Genomic DNA, 23,589 nt, shown 5'->3' with positions numbered 1-23,589 from the left:
AACCCAGGCTCGAATACCTATTTGAGGGAAAACGCGACCACAGGACGCGGCTGGCAGTTGGGAAAGTTGGGGTGGGGGGCCGGTGAGGGTAGCCTGCAGCTCAGCACGGGTCCAAGGGCCACTCTATCATCTTCGCCCGTCGCGCGGGGTAGCGGTTGATGACAGGAGGCCGGCCGTTTTGTTTAAAACGGGGCCAGAAAGCCCCTGAGGGCTCGGACACCACGCGGAGTCAGAGCACTGCCTTTAGCAGCAATTGAAGAAACCGCTCTCAAGCTGGACGGAGGCGGAGCGGCAGCTCCCGCAGAGCCAACAGAAGTGCTTTAAAATGCCAGGAGCAGTGCTAGGACAGCCCCCAGCGCGAGGCACTCTGGGACTTGTAGTCTACCTCCGAGACAGGGCTTTCCCCCACCTCGTTTCCGCGCCTCTTACTGTAGCTTTTATTCTCCCCCGCTCCCCTCCCAGCACGCCGACTTCCTGGTCGCCGCACGCCTCACAGACGACTACACTACCCAGAAGTCTCTTCTCCGCGTCCCAGCGCCCCGCTGGTGCCGGCCGTCTCCTTTGGACTACAGTTCCCAGAAGTCCTCTGGAGAAGTGATTCCCTTTCTCATTTCTAGGACCACAATTCACAGACACATCACCTTCCCGGCGGTTCTCGCTCTCTCTTTTTTTTTGACTCGAGCTGGCTGGGTTTCGCCGACCGGCCGGCGCACAGCGACGACGTGGTTCGCCGTGACACCGCACCGGGTTCTCTCAGCGACCCGTCTTCCTCCCCTCTTAGCGATCCCCCTTGCAGGTCGTCGCCGCCGGCCTGAGCAGTGACCTGGCGGGCCGCGCCTGCGCTCTGCCCCGTTTCCTGCCTGGCTGGTGGCGGCGGCCATTTTGTCCATCCTCCTCCTCCTCCTGCTCCTCCTGGTTGGAGCGCAGTGTCCGGAGCGGGCTGGGGGGAGAAAGCCCGAGAGCAGGGTTCGGTGCCTTTTCCTCTGTCCCCAGCCGGTGCCCGGAGCCCCCCTCCCCTTCCTCCCCACCCCCTCCCCTCCCCGGCCCTGCCCTCCCCCTTGTCCCGGGATCGCTCCGTCGCACCCACCATGATGGAAGACGACGGGCAGCCCCGGACTCTGTGAGTACCCGAGACGGAGGGGGTACCAGGCGCTGGGAGGCCCCCTGGCACCGCGGGATGCTGTGGGAGGGAGCAGGAGTGCGGGGCCGAAGCTGGGACTTCTCGGTGGATCCCTGGCCGCGGTGGCGCGGACGCGAAGTGCATTCCTCATCTGTCCCTTTTTTCCTTGGAAGGGAAGCCCTCCCTTCCCCCCCAAATACAGTCACTTCCTGGGGTCCGGGGCTCGCTTGGACCTTTGCCTCTAGCGCCCTTCTTTGCACCCCCTTCCTAAGCTGGGTTTCTGCACGGCAGAGCCTGTCAGGCCCGGGAGAGCTCCTGCTCTCCGTCTGCTTTGGGAGCCCTGGGCTGGGCCGGGAGCTGCGGGTCCCCCCCCACCCCCGCCCGACCATGGGGGCCGGGCCTGGTGGGGGTGGGCCTGGGGGTGGGATCGCAGCCACCTCCCGCTGTGGGTCGCGAGAATCGGCACTCGCGCCCTCCACGTCCCCGGCTCCAGTCGCTGCCGGCTCTTCTCCCTAAGTTGAACTCCCGGAGGAAGCCGGACGCTCGCCCGCAACTCTAGCCCCTACTCTGCCCCACGTGCCCGCGCCCACGCTGTCAGAAACACTCGCCCAGCGCCCGCTACTTTGAGAGTGAGAAAGGGATGCCTCTTGCCGCCGGAGCATCTTTTCCCTTCTTGGATGATGAAGTTTACTTTGAGCGCTACCTACGCTAAACTGACAACCAGTTGTTAAACTGCTTTTGCTCTCATTGGTGTTACCTCCTCCTAATCTGTTTCTTGGGTCGAGACCTTCAGAGTTGGATAAGTAGAGGTTTTTTTGTTTTGCTTTGTTTGTTTTTTTTTTTTAATCAGCTCTTCGATGTGTGTCTTTTGAGCGCTCTTTCTTCGATCTTGCTGTTGCTCTTTACCTGAAGCCCAGTATAATGAATGAATTTCATCTTCCAATTGCTTTTTCTAGTTTCCTTGCCTTTCTACTGAAGAGTGATGACTCAGCATTTGCATTCCTTTGCAAATAATGTGGCACTCCTTTCTTTTTTTCCTGCCCTTTTTTTTTTTTTTTGAAGCGTGAGTAATTCCTAGTTAAATGTTTTAAGTTGGATACCTTGGGTTTTCCTAACGTTTCGAAGCTCAGCACACCTGCCTCCAGTGCAGGGAGTCAGTCAGGTCGCTGCTTTGTTTTCTCTTTCCTCTGCCTGATATTGATAGGATCATAGTCCACTTGGCTCTACTATCTGTTGGGGAAATTACTTTGGGGGGAATAGAGGAAGGTGGATGGGTACTCAGGAAGTTTGACCAGTTTCTCTTCTCTACTTCTAGCAAGGAAAGTGTGTTCGGTCAAGAAGGTAGATATATGTGTTCAATATTGGTACAAGTTTGGCTTCTTGTCTTGTTGGGAGGGGTAGATTACACTTTTTGTTCCTGTTTCTCTAATGTCTTCCTAAAGTATCTGCTGTTCTTTTTGAGAATCTGAGGCCAGCTGAAGCACATATAATGCTTGGATGAAAAGCCTGCTTAGTAGAAGTTTTCCGTGTATGTTTTGTGTTGTCTTCCATTTCTGCTGTCTTCCCAGAAGAGAGAATTGGGACAAGCTTGAAATTTGTCCTTTTGACATCTGTTGAAGCCAAGACTTGGGATTTAGTTAGCAATGTGTTCTTGGAAGGAAGCATCTGGGAAGGCTGAATTTAGGCCTAGCAAGTTTGTATTTAACAAAGAGGAAAGTTACATTGTATTTAAAACTCTGAAATGTCATCATTGCATCATAATAGCTACTGAATAATTGGTAAATTCTTGAGGCACGTTTCTCTTTAATTGTATCTGTTTCTTATGAAGAATTCCTGGTTTTTATCATGCTAAATAAAATGCTGTTGCAGTAGCCTTAATTCTTATAACTACTTTGCATCTGCCTTCTCTTCCATCTCTATCAGATCTTACTCCACAGACTAATTTGTCACTTAAGAATTCTTACCTCAACCTTCTCCAAACTCCTGTTCTTTCTCAGTATGTTTACAGCTGTCTAAAAATGTGACATGTATACATATAAGTACTGAAACATCTTGAGCCTGGTTGTGCCTGCATGTCAGATGTCAGCACATGTTCGCTTTTCTTCCTTTTTCCTGCTCCCACTCTTCTCCATGGGAAGGTTTGTTGTTTTTTTTTTTAGACAAGGACTGCTACATCTTCCTAGGTCTTACCCCTGCCTGGAACGTAAGAGGTACTCAAATATTTTACAATGATTTTACTTCTTTTCACTAAATTTAATATTAAGTCCGTTTTTTAAAGAAATCCTGATTGATTTAAAATTATATATAGGCAGACATGGTCATACATGGTGTGGTCTGTTGATTTATATATATATATTTTAAACCTCAAACGTACAATTTTGAGATAAAAGCAAATGTTTCACAATTACATTTTTGTCAGATTTTAATAAAAGTAATGCATATTTTACGTATTCTTAAAAGGTTCTTTTAGATACAAGTAACATCATGAAAAATTTGAAGGTGACTTTAGAGATTGATATCTAGTAGGGGTTTTGTTTATTTATGGAGATCCTTCTTTTATTTTATATTGTGATCTTTGGTTTGGGCTTTAAAGTGGTTGGTATGTTTTAAAACAATGTACTCTTAACAAAGTTTATCTTAAACTGTTTCCTTAAAATGCCTGTGTGTTACTAGTGAGGTTTTTTTCCTGCAGACACACACAAGCTAAGACATATGGTTCTATCATCAGAAAACAATATGGTGTTTATAGCCTAGGTAGGTCTTTAAATATTCATTACCTACAGTATTACTAATTTATTTGATGGTATTTAAAGTGATATAGAATTGCTTTGATGTTGAGACTAAAGTTTGTCATATAGTTGCTTTGAAGGTCTGTTTTCTGACGTTCTTTGTTCTCATTTGACATTTGCGGGAGGTGGGGGGAGCTAATATATACTGGGTAATTTGGGATCTAAAAAAACAAATGAGAAAAATTCTGTGTAACACCTACCTTGTAGGATTCACATTTCAGATTTGTGTTGTGGGTAACTTTGAGCGCAGTGATTTGATCCATGGTATTTCTGAATCTGTTACACAGCATTAAATGGTAATGGTGCTCTACTGTAGGTTCATTTTCGTCATCTATTTGATGTACCACAATGAAGAGGAATTGTGGATGTGGGGTTACACCGTGGTGTGCAGAGCCATCTTGTAGGCTGTTTTCTTCCTAACAGAGACTCAGTCAAAAGGAGGAAATAAACCATTGATTTAGGGATAATCTGACCATCCAAGGGCAATAGCAGAAGTAAATACTATTGAATCTTATTATAAAATTGATTACTCTACCAAGGGTTTGGCTGTATTGGGCCTGAAATTAAATTAAGCCTCTCATTCAATTTAATCATATTCTGTTTCTCTAAAATATGTGTGTGTGTGTGTTGATATTCCTTTTATAGTTGGTCAGTTCACTTATACCTCCTGTACCTTTCTTCTGCCCTGCCTCCTTCCTAAAACGAAATATTGATAAATTGATCAGTTCATTAGAGGCCCATTGAAGGATATTGTTGCAAAATCTTCTCTTACATAAGAATTTGCAAGAACAAAACCAAAAATGTTACTTAGCCATAGCATCTTGTGTAAAAGTGCTGATAATTTTGACCTCGGTACAGCTAATCTTTTCAGAGTGAGAGCACAGTCAGCGATGGAAAGTGTGATTAGTCTTCTGAAAGGCATGGTGTTCTTAAAATTCTGCGCAGTTCGACATAGGAAGTAGTTTGGCAATGTGGACTTTTGCCTACTGTGAAACTGCCAAGTTCTAGTCTCAAATTTGATTTTAACCCTGATGTTAGGGATAAAGACACCATTTTCCATTTTTAATGTGTTAATTCCTATAGTTCCTGTTCTTACAAGACAAAATAGACCTAACGTGTGCTTTTTCCCCACTTTGAGTTAAAAAGTGTTTCAGAATTCCCTAAGTATTTCTTTGAATTGTCAGATATGAACATTTGAGCTATTTGTCTTTTTCTGTTATTCTGTGTTCTTCGAGTAGAAATTTTATATTTAAATTCTTGGAATGTTAGAATATGTTGACTGCCTCATAACCAAAGCAGAAAGAAAGCGTAGAAATGACGTATAATTTAGAAGGAAAAGGTAATATTTCAGTATACTACCAAGATGTGATATTTTTGCCAGAGCAAGCCTTGAATATTTTTGTTAGTATTTATTTTGGGACAGAAACTTTATAATAATGTCACAGTACTTAAGCTGTATAGTGTTTTAAAAGTTACGAGATAATTTCAGTATTAAGTTGTATGGAGGATGAAGGCAAATGTAGATGAATGAATTACAGAACTCTGAGTGAAGGAAAAGGCAATCTTGAGATTTGGGTATAACTTAGGTAAAATTATGTGTTGAATTATATCCTTTTTATCCTGTCAGATTCAGATGTCTTACATGTGGTTATGGAAGGCCATTTTTATATTAGCTTCTGGAGTTTGTTGCTTTACCACTGAACTTTTAGTGAAAATATTTGAAAAGTAGGAAACCTTAAAACTGGACTTTTTCTATAAGTATTTCATGACATTCTAAAGTTAACCTTTTGCTCTTTGTTGCTTGAAATGTAAATTAATATATCTAAATGTGCCTCTAGAAGTTCTTCAGAATCTGTATTAATTAGAAGTAGATTGATTTGGAATAAAGATCCTATGAAACAGGATGCCCATGCAGTTTTTCCTGGAAAGATGTTTAAACACTCATACAAACTTAAAATTATGTAAATCATCTACAGTTTGTTACATAAAAGTGATACTTTTTACTTTGTTACTAGTTAGCTTTGATAGTGAAACTCCTATTCTCAGAAATGAGCTGCTGCTGCTAAGTCGCTTCAGTCGTGTCTGACTCTGTGCGACCCCATAGAGGGCAGCCCACCAGGCTCCCCTGTCCCTGGGATTCTCCAGGCAAGAACACTGGAGTGGGTTGCCATTTCCTTCTCCAATGCATGCATGCACGCTAAGTCACTTCAGTCGTGTCCGACTCTGTGCGACCCTATAGACAACAGCCCTGTCCATAGGATTCTCTAGGCAAGAATACTGGAGTGGGTTGCCATTAACTTCTCCACTTAGAAATGAGCTAACTATTACTATTTTAGGTTAGATGAGTTTTAACACTTCAGAGACCAAGGTCACTGTTCTTTATAGCTAGGTCTGCTGCTGCTAAGTCGCTTCAGTTGTGTCCGACTCTGTGCGACCCCATAGACGGCAGCCCACCAGGCTCCCCCGTCCCTGGGATTCTCCAGGCAAGAACACTGGAGTGGGTTGCCATTTCCTTCTCCAATGCATGAAAGTGAAAGTGAAGTCTACCTTGTATAAAAAATTCCAAGGATACAGACTCACAAATTGCTATGGGTTTAAAAAAAAAAAAAAAAAGGAGACAGGTGATTGTCTGGCTAGCTCAGTAGTCTGTAACCTTTCACTACTGCTGGGAGTGTGTCCTGCACAGCCTACTCATGGGTCTGCTCTACTTTAAATGTAACAAAAAAGGTAACATAGTGGACCTCAACCAGTTTGTCACTTATTTAGTCTTCCATTCAAGTAACATTGGACTTATGTTTCATTTTTAGAGTGTGTTAAAGTTATTAGGACCCATTACGATGAAATTCTTAGGTAAAGAAGAAAATTGCTGTTCATTCTTAATCAGATTTTCTTCTTTTACACTTAACCTTACCTTTCTCAGTCTTGTTTTCCCTTTCAGAGTGTCCCAACTTAAACTATGGCAACTGTAGTTGCAAGGCTTATATTGGTCTCAATACATTGTTTCCAGATGTTATATATTATAGTTAGGAAAGTAAAGCTTGTTTTCCTTTCCAGAAGAAAAGTATCTACATTTTACAAATATTGTTTGGTTTATGAGGATCATAACAGATGTGAGTTTTAGGAATTATACACTGAGTACTGGAAAGACTCAAAAAGTTTATTCAGCTAGATTGAGATAGATCCATGATACAAGGTGGTCATCTTTGAGTGACAGCGTTCTTTTCTTTTAAACTTAACCTGTATATTAAATTTCTTATATAAAATATATATATTCAACTTGTAATTAAAAAAAACACAAATTTTTAGATATGTTATAGTCAAAAGTATGCCTGAATTTGTCTTTAATTTTTTCTGAATTTTTAGAGAAATCTTTATATTTGCTTTGTTATCTACGTAAAGATGTATTTTGTTGATTCTGATGCATTTTAGCTGAGGAAATTTTGTTATTTTACCCTGCTCTCCTGAAACAAAATACTGAAGACATACCATCAATGACAGTCTTATTACCAAGACAGAAAAAAAATCCTTCAATTTCTTGTGTGTTTTGCTATAACTTTGATTCTGTTCTTTGATCATGTAATTGCTTTGGTTGAGGGTCTAAGATAAACTAACCTTATATCTGATAACCCTCTATGATTGGGTGTTTTAATGAGTCAATATTTGTGGTACTGTGTGTGTTATACATTATTTTAAATTGTGTTTCACATCTAAACATTGTAGTTTTTTGAGACTGGTTTAAATTTACTATTTTTATTCTAACAGATGAGAAAATGATATATAGGCTGCAGAATAATGTGCTTTGGGGGGGTGTGCAAAATCACATTGATTTGCTCTTTATAAAGTCTTTTGAAGTGATAACTTTAGTGCCCTAAGAACAGTTATGCTTTCCTAGCTGAGAGTTAATCTTACACACAAAGAATCAGGCTTAATTGGAAAAATTTTATTGAAGAGAGAGGAAGTTGAAATAAAAAATGATGTGTAAATGATAGTGCTTTAGAGCCAGAGCTGAAGGGAAATTGCTGATAGTTGTTTTTTTTTTTTCTCTCTCTTCCTATACAGATACGTAGGTAACCTCTCCAGAGATGTGACAGAAGTTCTTATTCTTCAGTTATTCAGTCAGATTGGACCCTGTAAAAGCTGTAAAATGATCACAGAGGTAAGAGCTTCCCAGTTCCAGGTGCTGACAGTTAGCATAATGTTTACCATTTTGAGATACATGAGTTGATTTGTATCATTTTAAGCCTCAGGTTACTAGATGGAGAGATTAGTGTTTGTTGTGTTGACTTGTTTGCTTTGACTGACAAACTAGGTTTAGAAGTCGAGAGGACAAAGTGTGCCCTTATTTTCAAATAGGCCTTCATGATGATGCTATCTTCAGGCGATGCTGCTTGTAAAAAGTTGTTAGAGCTTATCTCAAAAGGTGATATTTCATCTATTTACAGTAAGAGTGTTACACTTGAAGTTCAGGGGATGGTGTGAGCAGAACGTTGGCTTATTATGACCGTAGTGCCACACAGGCATCCTGAGCATTTTTAGTAAATGCTGCTTGAGCAGCTTGATGAAGGTAGCAGTCTGAATTGAATTGCTAATTTGCTTTCCTTTTTCCCCCCCAAAATCTTACTTTTTATACTTTCCTGGTCAATGACTTGTATTTCAGTTTATTCTCTTTTTCTTTTTTATTTGTTAACACTTCTTTTTTTTTTTTGACTCTTCAGTTTGTGCCAGGTACCACGGTAAGTGCTAAGGATACAGTGGTGAATAAAACAGTTCCTCGCCCCATAGAATTCTCCAGTCTAATGAGGGAGACAGAGGAGTTAACAGGCACGAATGATAATAGGATAGTAAATGCTGTGGAAGCTGACAGTTTCAAGTGCTCTAGGAGCATATGGGTCCACACAGTCTTCAGTCAGGGAAGGGTTCTTGGAGGATTCCGTGTCTCAGCTGAAACCAGAAAGGATAGTGGAAACTGGCTAGATAGGAATCTGAGGAAGAAGGGAATCCAGGTAGAGAGAAGAATGTTGATCCAGCCCGGTAGACAGAGAGTGGGAGTTCTTGTGAGATTGAGGGAAAAATAAAAACCATAACATGGTTAAGTTTGGAATGGGATTCGTCTTCTGAGATGCCAGGAGATGAGGCAGGAGCATTCATCAGGGTCCAGAGCTGTGTTGAGTTTGTGTGATGTCCTGAGACGGGAGAAACTATTAAAAACCTGTAAAGCCAAGTGGCCTTTTGATCTCCTTTCCTAACTAACAGTAATTATCTCTGTCTGGTATATTACCTCTTTTTTCCTTCCTGTCTTTGATTATTACTCATTCTCCCTTTTCATTCATCAAACATTTCCTCTGTGCTTGGCGCCGTTCAGAGCGTTGGGAACATACTGCAGAGCTAGACCAGCAAGGTGCCCAGGAGTTCACGTACAAATGAGAGTGTTGTCAACAACAGTAAACTGTTACGGAAAACCGTGAACGGGAATTCTGGATAGGGATAAGAGCTTTGAAGGGAATGAAAGTTCTGTGATGATGAGTGGAGTGTTGGTGCCGTGTAGCCTGGCTGGTGAGGGGAGGCGTCCTGCCATTGGCATCTGTTTTGTGAATGTAATAATAATGGTTCATAAGGAGACGGGAACAGAAGTTGCCTAATTGAATGTTGAGGCTTTTTGGTTATGGTCTGTGATCCAGAAATCTCTCTCATCAGCGGGTAGTTGACTTAGCCAAATTTTAAAGGATCAAATGCATCTTTTTCAGACTGTGGATGTTGGGTATGGGACCAGCCTGGTAATGATTGCTGTCAGAAATCATCACCTCTTTGAGCTGAGATGGGGCTAACAGGATGGTGCTGTCTATATTAAGAGCTGGAGGCAGAGGGAACAGCCCATACAAAAGCCTTGAGTTGGTAGTTAGCTTGGGTGTTTGAGGAACCAAAGACCAGGTGGCTGGAGCCTGGTGAACGGTGGGAAGTGAGCAGGCAGGCAGGGTTTGGAATCAGTAGGGCAGTACCGGCCATGACGGGGTGCTTGGATTTTTATCGTGGTTGCACCTGGGGCTTTAGGTAGGATGGTAAAGTATTCCTGTTAGATTTCGGAGGAGGGGCTGTGCTGGGTCTTCATTGCAGGGCTGGGACTTTCTCTAGTCTTATATGCATTTTAAAGGTGACTGGAAAATGACTGTTGGAGGGAGGATGGATTGTAGGGGGCAAGGGCGGAAGGAGAAGGAAACTAGCTGTGTCTATTTCACTAGTCAGGGTAAGAGATGCTGCGGGGAACTTGTTCTTTAGAGTGGTAGCCACAGAAGTAGAGGTAGATAAATTTAAGACGTATTCTGGAGGCAGCGTCGGTAGGACTGGATTGGCCGTGGGACACAGGGAAATAAAGACAGCAAGAAAACCCCCGAAGATTCTTGTTTGTGGTTGTGTGGGTGGTAATGCTGTTTATTTGGTAAAATGAACATGACTGAAGGGGGCACAGGATGGATGGGGGGAGTGGTGAGAATCATGCTCTGTGTTGGCAGTGTTAAATTTAAGATGTGTTTTAGACATATATCAATAAAAGGACATTATATGTAGGCAGTTGGATAAATATTTTGGAACTCTGGGGAGACCAATGCTGATGATACTGGCTTGCAGTGATATTTGAAGCCATGGGCCTGGTTAAGATGTAGTTCGTAGAGCTAGAGATAGCACTGAGAGAGGAGAGAGTAGGGGGCCCTAGGTGCCAGCCCTGGTGCATCTCAGCACTTGCCCTTCAGTTGCTAAGTCATATCCGACTCTTTGTGACCTTGTGAACTGCAGCTCACCAGGCTTTCCTCAACGCTTAAGTAACAGTGATAGTTTGAGTTAAGAGGGGAAAATGCCCTCAGAAAGATTTCCAGTGAGGAAATAGGAAAACCAAGAGAATATGGTGGAATCTAGAGGAGAATATTTTGAAGAGGAGGAGAGTTGTCAACTGTGTTTAAATCTGCTTGAAAGTCAAGATGAGGAAGAAAAGGGATCACAAAGATGGGCAGAGAGGTCATTGCTGAGCTCAGCACAAACTTTCCTTGCCGTGGTTGGGTTAGAAACTGACGAGTGTGTTTAGGAAAGAATGGAATGTGAGAAAGTGGAAAGTCACTAGAAAGTGTTTTGACAAACATTTTTGGTTGTTTTTTTTTTTTTAATTAACTTATATGCACAATCAGCCACTTGAGGGTGGAAGGGTTTGAAGTGAACTTTCATGATTTATCCATATTCTACAACTCTACACTTGAACTTGAAAATAGTTTTAAAGTCTCATATTTCTCTGCTTTGATATTTATGTCATCCAACAAAAATTGGTGACAACACGAAGGTAAGGACACAGTCGGTTTTAATATTTTTTTTCCTTTGGCTGCTCAGCACGTGGTATGTTAGGGATCTGAGCCATGCCCCTTGCATTGGAAGCAGGTCTTAACCACTGGACCTCCAGGGAAGCCCCCGTAGTGTCCCTGGGTAGTGGAGTAAATGGAAAGCTTTCAAAGGCCATGAACTCCACTACCGAGTATTGGTTTCCTTTCATCAATTTCATTTCAGTGTGTGAGAAATCTTTCTTGCCCTTACGATGTTCTACTTTAGATATTGTATCTTAGACTCTAGCTGTTTTCCCTGTATACATGTGGGTATGTGTGTGTTCAGATGCTGTGTCATGTCTGGCTCTTTGCCACCCCATGGCCTGCAGCCCGCCAGGCTCCTCTGTCCATGGGAGTCTCCAGGCAGGGATACTGGAGTGGGTTGCCACGCCCTCCTCCAGGGGATCTTCCCAACCCAGGGATCAAACCTGAGTTTCTTAAGGGCTCTTTCATTGGCAGGCAGATTCTTTACCACTAGCGCCACCTGGGAAGCTCTACCTCCATATACTATAATAAGTGTATATTACCAATTCTAAGGCAAATGTTAAAAAATTGTAACATCTCTGACAGTGACCAGAAAAATCAATGGTGTCTTAAATGAGATGAAATGCAGTGTGATATGAATATCTAAGAGTGTGTGTTCACACGTATGTATGGACATTGAATGGGATCAGGCCTACTACTAGTTAGATAAATCTGCAATCAGTATGCACGAGTAGCCAATTACCTGAAGCCTGTCATAGTTAGTATACTTCTACCATTGGATTCCTGTACGTTTTACTAGTTATCCACGTTTTCCTTTGAGACCATCAGGGCAAGAGAGGTAGGATAAGGAAGAAAGCTGACTAGCACAGATTTAGCTTCTTTCTTACTTTGAGATCCTTTCTTCAATGAATGTTACTGGTAAATGTCAACTCTCTTTCACAAAAGGAATTTGAATGTGTATTTCTCTTTGGAGTCTTTACCCCTATTTCCTTTATCTGCCTTGTAAGTACAACAACGTTCCCGTTCACGTGGCTACAACAATAGGATTTTGTATGCGAGTCCATAGTTTTCATGTCAGTATTAACAATTACACTTTTTTTCCCTCAAGGAAATGCCTTCTGGTTGCTTCACCACTATTGTTTTAGACGTCTTATTTTGGATTTTTCTTCTAAAACTTTACTGGAATGAAAAACAGTGGTTGTTGAAAAGAGCTTTATTTTATCTGGTATTTTTAATCCCTTGTAAGTGCAACTGGAATTGCCGCATTTTAAATATTATTTTTAGTGTATTTTACATTGAACAGTGATGAGTATTTTTAGCCTACATAAAAAATATATTTGTACAGTTGTATAGCTCTTCATTATAGGTTGCCGTCTTATAAAAATTCATTTCCACTTTGGTTCATAGGTCATATAGTTGCTATAATTTAGGTGCTTTCTTTTATATTGTGCTTTTTTGTTGTTTATTGTTGATAATTTTATATTGTTGTTTGGTATTTATTGGTGTTGTATTAGACACTCTTATATTGGCATTTTCTGATGTAAAATCATACCTTTGCCTTGGAATATTTTATTCAGACATTTTCAGAAAACCTTTTCTTAATCACTAGTACATTTTTCTGGTCTTTGGAAGGCCAAATTCAAAGCGTATAGAATCTCCAATGCTTTCAAAGCTTTTGAAAGGGATTTCATTTCAACACTTGATTATAAATCTGAAATTTTTTGGTTTCCATTCTTATTCCTTCCTTATCCAGAGAAATACATAATCTTGTCTCATCAGGTATAGTACTAATCCTAGTTTCAATCAGGAGTAAAGTTTGTAAAGTTGGTTCATTTCTGTATTTTTTTATGGTCATGGGATACAGTTTATGAAGGATTATGATGCGTAAATAGAGTTCATCCCTTTGAAAATAATGTTGGGAGAGGAGAGCAGTGGTAAGGAGTGGTCCTCACCTCTCAGATCTGAGCTTGAGGTTTTGTTTAGTATAAACTTCTGTTCTATATTTAACTTATTTCACCAGAATCCTATATTTTTATTTAATATTGATAGTCATGATTCTCTACTGCTTTGTAGTTCTGTTTGAGTACAACAATATTCTGAGGTACAAAGCCAGGTATAGGTGTAAATCTTATAAAGTATTAGGCTTTCATAAACTTATGCAGTCTCACCTCATACATTCCTAGCTATCAGTAATGTTTTCTCCTGGATTTTCTTCTCAGCAACCCGATAGCAGAAGGGTCAACTCTTCTGTTGGATTTTCTGTTTTGCAGCATACAAGCAATGACCCATATTGCTTTGTGGAATTTTATGAACACAGAGATGCAGCTGCTGCATTAGCTGCTATGAATGGGAGAAAAATTTTGGGAAAGGTAAGATCATAAATGATGGCACCTTATGGGTATATCTATGCATGTCAGATTAGTTTGTGTTCTTTCTTAGCAAGTTTTTAAACAAATACTCAGCTCTGCCAAGTGATGGTTTTGTTTTCTTCAGCTTAGTGCTTTTACCAAAATTCATTCTGCTTGATAAATGATTTTAATAAGTGGTAAGTGTTATGAGTAATAATGACATGCCTAATAATTTTATGAAATATAATCTTTATTTTTAGGAGGTCAAAGTAAACTGGGCAACAACACCAAGTAGCCAGAAAAAAGATACTTCCAGTAAGTACTTCTGCTGCATTTTACGGAAGAGTTGTGAAATTATCCTGGCAGCATTACCAGCTCACATAGGGCTTTTTCTTCCTTTTAGTGTTGCCTAAGAAAGGTTTAGTCCCCGACTTCTTAAATATTTGATTACTAAATGCTTTGATTTCAGATCATTTCCACGTGTTTGTTGGAGATTTGAGTCCAGAAATTACAACAGAAGATATCAAATCAGCATTTGCCCCCTTTGGTAAAATATCGTAAGTATCATAATCAATACTATATTCAATAGCAATAGGCAAAATTGTATATGATGAACTTGTATCAGAGTTAAGAGTTTCTTTCCCTAGTTAGTGTGATTTTTTTTGTTTGTTGTTTGTTTGGTTTTTTTAATTAGTAGATGTTGTTGAAAATGTTAATGTCATTTCAATGTTTTGGGGTCTTGTTTTCATCTAATCCTGTGTATAACATGTGAAAAAATTTTAAGTGATTCTATTTGTTATCTTTAAAGCAGATGTTTGGGTGGTAATGCCTATTATAAACTCTAGCTTTTGTCAAATGTTTTCAAAATTTGGTGGTTAAAGATACAGGTTAACCAAAATTAAATGTGATTTCGGTTGTGTATTAAACTTCTATATAAGGAATTTATAAGTGGGGAAAAGTAGGGAAACCCTTGGGTATATTGTGAAATTAGAAATGTATATGTTATTATAATGGTAAATGTGTTTTGATATTTTAGCTGAAAAGTAGCACTATTACAGTATTAAAATGTTTCAATGTCTGAGCCATAAATATGGGACTAATTAGTAGATTATTTTTTGTTAGTGGTGTTTAATTCTGCTAGTTAGGGCCAAATTGTGGTTTGATTTATTTATTTTTTTAAACAAAGTTTATGCTCAGATTTTACTGTATTGTTACTTGATCTAATATATTGGAAAATTAAAAGTGGTTACAAGTTCTGTAAAATGTTTATCACAATTTGTCTAGTTAAAATCACATTATTTTATGTATTTATTTCCTATAGATTTAAGTTAAATGTTTAGTACTTTACAAAAATACGTTTCACCTAAGAACAACAATATTTCTCTCTACAGTTTGTTGTTCTGTAGATTTTATTTGATAGATGTAATTCTTAATTTTCTGTTTTGATATTTGCTTTGCTTTTTAATCTCTAATAAATGTGGTAAGTAGTACTGTTTTAAAAATCAGTGTAAAAAATAATACAGGTTGCTGTTTTTCAATCTTTATTTATACCTGAGACCTGCAGTTTTTCTAAAGTCCAAGTCACAATTAAAAGTAATAGCATTCTGGTTATTTTGCAGAATTGCTCATAAGAATGGACAGGATCTTGAAGGCTAACTGCAAGGAACTGTGCACACTGGAACTCAGTTGTAGATTTTTTTCTCATTTCTATTTATTATTATTATACATTATTTATATATACATATTTTAGTATTTACATTTTAACATTCTATATTCAGTGGAGTTCTATATTTCCAATCATTTTAACTTACTCACTAAAATTTCTGTGTAAATTTGTTGTTTTCGTACTGGTGTGCTTAGCATTGTTGTTAGTTTTTTATTCTCCTTTCTTAAATTTCTGAAAATGTCAATTTTTCAAAATTTACAGCTGCCCAAACTCCAAAATGATGGTAGAGAATTGACCAAGAAAAATAAAGAAATCTGTTAACAGGCCATGTATGCCTTTTTAATTCCTATTTTTTCCTCTTTTTCAATTTTTTAATATTTCATATATTTTGTATCACTAGGCAGAAAACATTTAACTATTTAGAGTTTGCATGGTAAAGTAGTTAGCATTGTTACAGTAATTTATAGAACCAGTAAACCTTAGAGGACACTAGCCAATAGAATATTAGCAAAGGAAACTATTGTTCCTATTAATCTTCAGATTTGAGCATTTAGTTTAGAAAGCACAGGCTATTTGATTAGGTTGCATGTTTATTACATGTTTTTGTCCTACTGCTTTTTTCTAACAGGTAAAGAAGCGTTAGGGAGAGTTCAGGAATGGCTGTAGTTAATTAGGGCTAACTGAAATTTTATTTAAAAAAATGCTCACAATACAGTGTGTGTGGTTCCTTTTAGTTTTTATTCTGAGAATGACTCTCACTTCCCTCATTTAGCTGTGCTTCTTTTCACAGGGATGCCCGAGTAGTTAAAGACATGGCAACTGGAAAATCCAAAGGCTATGGCTTTGTATCTTTTTATAATAAACTGGTATGTTCTTTCAGCTCAATTTGAATTTAATACAAAATTCAGTCATCAGTAAATGTTTTTGGATGTTAACAACAAACACGATGATTGTGTGATTTTGTAATAGGGCATAGTTCTTTTTTTTCTTTCTTTCCATAAGCTTGGAAATAAATGGGAAAAGATAGACTGGTTATAAGGTGATGATAAGAAAGAATATTGAAGTTTGCAGTTGTGACTTGGTATGAGTAAGATGTATTAGAAATGAAACTCAAAATTAGGACGCACGAGCTAACCTCAGAATTTGAAGGGAGGTTAAATTATATTTGTCTTAACCATGAAAATCTCAATTTTAACTTTTTAATTATATTATCTGTAATTTTGTAGCTGGGATGGTAGTGACTACAGCAAGTTACAGAAATGAAATTTTAGGCAATTCATATTGATTTTTGCATATATTCAAGAAAAGGGCACCAAATATCTAAGCATATGCATTAACTGTAACATCAGATAATATAATGGGCTTTGATATTAACATTTTGGAACAGTTTCAACAACAAATTGCACATTTTATTGAAGCAGTAAGATAAAGGGACAAGAGTTGTATTTGGTGGGGCGGGGGGCTGTTCTAAGTCTTAGTTGTGGCACGTGTGATTTCTAGTTTTCCCTGCGCATGCAGACTCTTTAGTTTGAGACATGCAGAATCTAGTTCCCTGACCAGGGATTGGTCCCAGGCCCCCTGCACTGGGAGCCCAGAACCCCAGCCACTGAACCACCAGGGAAGGCCTTGGAGTCATATTTTTTTGCTTAGATTCATTGCAAATGTACATTAACTTCTATAATCTAAGCTCATTTTGGGGGGAATTCCCTGGCGTTCCAGTGATTAGGACTCTGCATTTCCACTGCAGAGCGTATGGATTCGATCTCTGGTTGGGGAACTAAGATCTTGCATGCCATGTGGCATGGCCAAAAAAAAGGTTTTTTAAAACATTATAAATCAGCGCAGAAGTTTTTTGTCTTAAGTTTTAAATCTCATGTCATAGTCATGTGTGCACGCGTATGTGCTAAGTCACTTCAGCCGTGTCCAGCTCTTCGTGATCCCAGGGACTGTAGCCCACCAGGCTTCTCAGGCCATGGGATTCTCCAGGCAAGAATACTGGAGTGGGTTGCTATGTCCTCCTCCAAGATATCTTCCTGACCCAGAGATCAAACCCTTCTCTCTTAGTCTCCTGCATTGGCAGGCAGGTTCTTTACCACTAACATCACCTGGGAAGGCCTGTCATAATCATAATCCATTGCTATTAGAATGTAGATTTGGTAAGGAGTAAGGTGATTTAGACCATAATATCAAGAGTTTTTAGATACTCTACAGTAAATGTTATGTTACAGATCAACAAGATATTTTAAAACAACTGTCTCTTTTCTTGGTTATCAGTGGGATTGTGATTTTTCTCCTTGCATGTTTGAATTATAAATTTCCCTTGATGCTTAAATGCTGTTCCTAGTATCTTAAAATGTATAAATAAACATTGCTGTAATGAGTCATTTACTGATAAGATTTTTGTATCCAGAAATGCCAACATTTTATTTCATCTTAGTGAGTCTTGTATACTGTTATTTTCTGTGTTGGTAATCGCTCTTTTCTTTTTTTCCTTCACAGGATGCAGAAAATGCAATTGTGCATATGGGAGGTCAGTGGTTGGGTGGTCGTCAAATCAGAACCAATTGGGCCACACGTAAACCACCTGCACCTAAAAGTACACAAGAAAGTAAGATGCATCTGCTTTTATATGTTTTTAAGGATACTTCACAAAATCATCTATTAGTATAGTCTTAATTTCTTAAAATTTAATTTTGTTAGCATTGTAAGACTCATTTAGTTTTCGATATATTTATCTGAAAATAACTGGGCTTTGATGTAAGTATATTTGAAGCTGTGAACCAGCTGGTTTTATAGATCAAATCAGTAGTGTCAAGGAGAAAAAAGTTCTGTTTCTCCCCACAGTGAGGCATATCTCATATCTTTATAGTATTACAGTAACCCATTTTATAATGCTGTATAACTGTCAACACTTTTTTCTTTCTTTCTGCATACAGATAACACTAAGCAGTTGAGATTTGAAGATGTAGTAAACCAGTCAAGTCCAAAAAACTGTACTGTGTATTGTGGAGGAATTGCTTCTGGCTTAACAGGTATAGTGAATCTTTTTTCCTAGTTCCCTTCTCTGTGGAGCTTCATCATCATTAGTAGTAATTTCTTGATAATATGAACCTTAAATATTTTTACATTTTTTGTATGTTTATTTTTCAGATCAGCTTATGAGGCAGACCTTCTCACCATTTGGGCAAATTATGGAAATCAGAGTTTTTCCAGAAAAGGGCTATTCATTTGTCAGGTATAATTCTACCTTACATGTGATCCATTCCTTTCAGTTATATTATTTGATCCCCTCAAGTATGTGTTTGTTAATTTAGTACTTCTTTGCAATATATAACTTTAAACTGCCTACATGATATGCTTTAGGAAAATACCAAGTTGATAGGTTTAAACTAAGGGGTTTCTGTATTACTAAGTTTTAAAAAAAAACCTCCTTCTCTTCCTCTCTTAGATTTTCTACCCATGAAAGTGCGGCTCATGCTATTGTTTCGGTGAATGGTACTACCATTGAAGGACATGTTGTTAAATGCTATTGGGGTAAAGAATCTCCTGATATGACTAAAAACTTTCAACAGGTAATTCGATTTTTCATAGCACTTTTTAAGGTTTCCATCTTACATATCTACATAAGAGCTTTAGAAAGTCTGTAAAAGAGAGCAAACAAAAAATAAAGCATATAGCTGCTTTCAGTTGATTTTATTAATGCTATTTTAAAAGTGATTATTTTATGGTATTAACTGAATCTTAATACTTTCTTTTCACAGGTGTCACCACCCCAATAAACTTAGACAATGATAAATAACAGAGTCCTATTCACATAAGGGTGCTTACTTAGTTTTTCTCTTCCTTGTCTCCCACTTTCTTCAAATACTGTGTTTCTTACTCGTTTCCTAAAACAGTGATTTGCTTTTTCCTAGGTTGACTATAGTCAGTGGGGCCAGTGGAGCCAAGTTTATGGAAACCCACAACAGTATGGACAGTATATGGCAAATGGGTGGCAAGTACCGCCTTATGGAGTATACGGGCAGCCATGGAATCAACAAGGATTTGGAGTAGAGTAAGTTGTTTGAGTTTTTCCAGTGTAGAAACATAAAGTTCAAACAAAAGGAATCTAAAAGTATGTTTTCCTGGGGAGAATCTTTTTAAATTAAATGCACCGAACTATGTGGTATTATAAGCATTGTAGAAACTTTATGAAAAATGCTGCCACTTTGCTCTTTATAATCTGGGTGGAAAGGGAGATTGGGATAGCATCTGCTGTGTCTCTCTAGGAGCAGCTAGTAGAGTTTGACTTATATTTCTAAACACCATTTTATTTACTTATTTACTTTTGCATGGAAAAGATCTTTTGTCTTATTTATGTTCAGAAATTTAATGCTTTATGCCTATTAACTTGTGTGAGAAGTCTCCCAAGATTTATCTAATTTAAAACAGCTTACCCTTTTTGTTTTATGGATCAATTGCGTTGTTCCTTGTACTATTTCCCCCTGGGCCAGCCTGATCTTTATTCTCAGCAGTTGATCCTCCCCCTTCCAATGTAAACATGTGTTTTTTAAATTGATATACGTATCTACTATTTGTTCAATATTTGGAGGGTAGATGTGTTGAATCATTTGTCATTTTTAAAAAAAAATCAGCTTTGAGATATTTATCAGACAGCATTATGTTGTCTTAACAAAAATTTAAGACTAATATTAGAACATATATTTTGCATATATGGCTAGATATGTAACATTTATTTCTTTGCTCTTGTAGGTATCTTGATTTCTTGTCTATTCTGTGATTAGGCTCTGCTTGATTTCTGGGTAAATGTATAGATGATTTTTTTTTTTACTTGTGTTTGCTGAAGTTTTTTTTTTTCTTTATTTCTTCCAAGTCAATCACCTTCAGCTGCTTGGATGGGTGGATTTGGTGCTCAGCCTCCCCAAGGACAAGCCCCTCCCCCTGTAATACCTCCTCCCAACCAAGCTGGATATGGCATGGCCAGTTACCAGACACAGTGAGCGGGGACTCTCAACAAAATGTAATTCATGATAGCTTCAATTTCCTTGTGACACTCTGAAGACATGAAAGTAGGCATCGGAAAATGAAAATATTTATTTTAAAAATTGAAATGTTTGGAACCTTTAGCACAGCTTCGCTTTGGTGAAGGACACATGTCTTCTAGTTCTGCCTTTTTAAGTTTTTGTTCATGATGGATATGAACATGATTTTTCTTTGTGTATAAAAACTAAAATAAAGTGAATAAAAAATTCTGACTACAAATTTTGATATAATAGGAGAAATGGGTAAATACATTTTGATTCTTAGATACTATTCCATTTTTATCTTGCTGTTCAGTATTTTAACTCACTGTGTTTTTAAAAGAGCAAAAAAGGGAGGATCGTGAAAAACTGGGAATCACATATAAGTTCATCCTGAATTTTGATACTCCCCTCCCCTCCCCCGTGGTGGACCACATTCAAGTCAGGAGGAAAAAAAAAAAGTGATATTGAGAAGAAATGCATGATTTTGAAGTCGCTTTGGAGGAAATACTTTCTCTGTGCCTAAAGAAACTGAAACCAAACTGATAAAAGAAATTTTGTAACCTAAATAAGGAACAGCATTGTCTGCCTTGAGCAAATGTTGGTGGTTCACATTAAGACATATTTTTAAAACTTTAAAAAGTGTTCATAATTAAAACTGTAGTAAACTACATTTCATTTTGGGGGGAAAATCCCAAGTATGGTGTTTGTATTAAAAGTCAGACAGTCATACCTATGCTTTTACATGAAGTTTAAATGATATACATTGTAAATATTGAATACAGTGTTTTAAAAGCATGCTTCAACATAGAAGTAGCAACAATGTAATTATTTGAAGTAACACTTAACACACTCCACTGCATTGAATGCAATGGATGAATAAGAATGTTTAAGACTGACATTTCCAAGGTTGGCTACTATGTAAGATTAAAATTCTACAAATGACAGAAAAAGCCTTAATTTTAATTTCATACAAATCTGATGCATTAGTACATTTTAAAATGTCATTGGAAATTAGATATTTTTTTTTCTTTTTTCTCTTTTTGCTTTACATCATCTGGTATGTAAATACCTTGATTAAAACCTTGTAAGCCTATTTCAAGGTTCTATAAGTTGTATAGTACAAGCGTTTTTAAAAAATCTTGGGGTGTTTTTTAAAATTAGATATATTTTGCCCAAGAATTTTTTTAACAAGATTGTTAAAACATCTTATTTAGACAGTTTGATGTACCAATTTATAATTGGATATTCAGCTTAAATAGTACGCAGAGTTGTGACTTTTATTTTTAATTAATTTTTTCCTTGTGGGTAGTGTGCATGGGATGACAAGTCTGAACAGAGGCTGAGCTGTATGAGTGTAGAGTTTGTAAATGATTCGATTGGGTAAGATTAACACTTGATTCTGAGGTATTTTTCAGGCCATGTGCATAAAACCTGCCTCAAATTTCTGTCATAACAGGAATGTAAAATAAAACTATCTATTTGAATCCTAACAGCTAGGGGGTGCAAATGTTTAGGCAGTGTATTTGAAATGTTTTGATGTCTGGGCACCAAAATGAAAAAAAAAAAAAAAAACCTCTTTACAGTTATACTATAAGATACAGTTAGCACCCAAAAATTACTGGTTTTTAAACTTTTGAAGTCTTATAATTAGCTTTAAAATAATGGTTTTGTAAATTGGTCTCCACAGTAATTTTGGTATTTTCCTTCTTCCCCCATTTAGAAATTTATTAAATATGAAAATTTACAGAGTCTGAAGTTGTTCGTCTTCAGGCCAAATTTTTTATGGCACTTTAGTTTTAACCACAGTACTCATTTATTACATTCATCTATTATAAAGTTTACCCTTATTTCTTTTGTTCATGGTTAGTATCTTTGGGGGATGTTATGGAAAATTTACTTTATATTTTACAAGGAGAACACTCAAATTATTCAATTATGCCTCCTAGTTAAAATTTTCTTAAATATATGTGAAACTTGAACTAAACTCTCAGTTTGCCTTTTTTGGTCTGCCAGTAACTTAAGTAGCTTGTTGCAACACCAGACTAGTTAATACTGCATAGTAAACATATGACTGAAGTCTTTTCATCTTAATCTGAAAGAATAAGATTATGTGCTCAGTTCAGTTAATGGAAATTATTAATATTTCTTATTAAATGGTTTTTAAAATATAAAGCTACTTATCCAAATGAAATGTACCATTTAAAATACAACTATCAAGTTAACACAGACTCAAGACTATTTTATAACACAGAGTGAAGTCAGTGCTATCTTGATCCAATTTAAGCCTAAGAATCGTTGCCTTTTCCATGTTCATTAAAAACAGCAGCAAAGATTCTTTGGCAAGCAAGAAAATGTTTATTTCATAATCACTTTGAGGTTTATTTTTGGTGATGTGTTTCTGACTACCACCTTCTTTGCTCTGATCTCTCTACTAGTATTTCCCCTCATGCCATTACCACTTGATTTTCATGTCTGCTGGCAGTGAGAGGCTGAAATGACTGGCCAACTTAAGCCAAAGCTGTAAACCACAGTTGAAGTTAAGTCTTTCAATAAAGACTAGACTATATGATGAGTGACTTTTTCTTATTGTCGTTTATTACATAATTATCCGTCCAGGCTGCCATGAAAGAGGAAATTCCATTTTGTTTCATGTTATTAGTTAAGGTATATGAAGTTTACATATATTCAGGACCTATTTCTGTGTTCTGTATAAGTGATAAACATCCATTTGCTTTGCTGGATTAAAATTTAATTTCTGGATATAGAGGAGTAGAAATTTGCATCCTTCTAAAAATGTATGTTCTGTTGAATATTCAGTTCAGTCGCTCAGTCGTGTCCAACTCTTATGCGACCCTATGGACTGCAGCGTGCCAGGCTTCCCTGTCCATCACCAACTCCTGGGGCTTGCTCAAACTGATTTCCATCGAGTTGGTGATGCCATCCAACCATCTCTGTAGAATATTAATGTAGTAAAATCTCATTAGAGTCCACAAGTCATGGGAACCATAAGTTTACCATTTCTGGATTGATCTTTGACAGTGCTATTGGAGTCGGACACGACTGAGCGACTTCACTTTCACTTTTCACTTTCATGGGTTGGAGAAGGAAATGGCAACCCACTCCAGTGTTCTTGCCTGGAGAATCCCAGGGACGGGGGAGCCTCGTAGGCTGTCATCTACAGGGTCGCACAGAGTCGGACACGACTGAAGTGACAGCAGCAGCAGCAGCAGTGCTATTAGTAAAGATTATGCTCAATAAACAGAAAAAGAATTAAATTGTCTAAACACCTTTCTAACAGG

At 38.1% G+C, this 23,589-nt stretch overlaps 1 protein-coding gene across 32 annotated transcripts; it reads left to right on the top strand.

Annotated features, from left to right (window-relative positions):
- The first annotated feature begins 462 nt into the window (after positions 1-462).
- TIAL1 (TIA1 cytotoxic granule associated RNA binding protein like 1) lies at positions 463-22,862 on the top strand. 32 transcript variants are annotated; one of them, XM_069567295.1, is made up of 14 exons: positions 527-1,120; positions 3,280-3,330; positions 3,813-3,874; positions 7,969-8,065; positions 13,523-13,621; positions 13,861-13,915; positions 14,070-14,157; positions 16,057-16,132; positions 17,766-17,874; positions 18,203-18,298; positions 18,417-18,501; positions 18,715-18,838; positions 19,181-19,320; positions 20,140-22,862. In XM_069567295.1, the coding sequence occupies exons 4-14, from the start codon at positions 8,054-8,056 to the stop codon at positions 20,264-20,266; spliced, it is 1,011 nt and encodes a 336-aa protein (XP_069423396.1). In that variant the 5' UTR covers positions 527-1,120; positions 3,280-3,330; positions 3,813-3,874; positions 7,969-8,053; the 3' UTR covers positions 20,267-22,862. The 32 variants fall into 32 exon arrangements, 26 of the variants coding, with proteins under 26 accessions (XP_069423386.1, XP_069423396.1, XP_069423385.1 ...); XM_069567287.1 differs by having other exon boundaries at positions 589-1,120; positions 13,472-13,621; XM_069567297.1 differs by having other exon boundaries at positions 867-2,461.
- The last annotated feature ends 727 nt before the right edge of the window (positions 22,863-23,589 follow it).

This window comes from Ovis canadensis, chromosome 22 (genome assembly GCF_042477335.2).
Source record: "Ovis canadensis isolate MfBH-ARS-UI-01 breed Bighorn chromosome 22, ARS-UI_OviCan_v2, whole genome shotgun sequence".
Classification (NCBI taxonomy): Eukaryota; Metazoa; Chordata; class Mammalia; order Artiodactyla; family Bovidae; genus Ovis; species Ovis canadensis.
Note: the sequence above shows the minus strand (reverse complement) of the source record. Positions and strands in the feature narration are given on the sequence as shown.

What these genes read in the sequence shown, in the direction of transcription:
- TIAL1 (XM_069567281.1), top strand. Translation starts at nt 1,089, where the DNA reads ATGATGGAAGACGACGGGCAGCCCCGGACTCT. An exon ending in GGAGAAAAATTTTGGGAAAG is followed by an intron (nt 13,622 to 13,860) that starts GTAAGATCATAA and finishes CTTTATTTTTAG; the next exon opens with GAGGTCAAAGTAAACTGGGC. An exon ending in CCAGAAAAAAGATACTTCCA is followed by an intron (nt 13,916 to 14,069) that starts GTAAGTACTTCT and finishes CTTTGATTTCAG; the next exon opens with ATCATTTCCACGTGTTTGTT.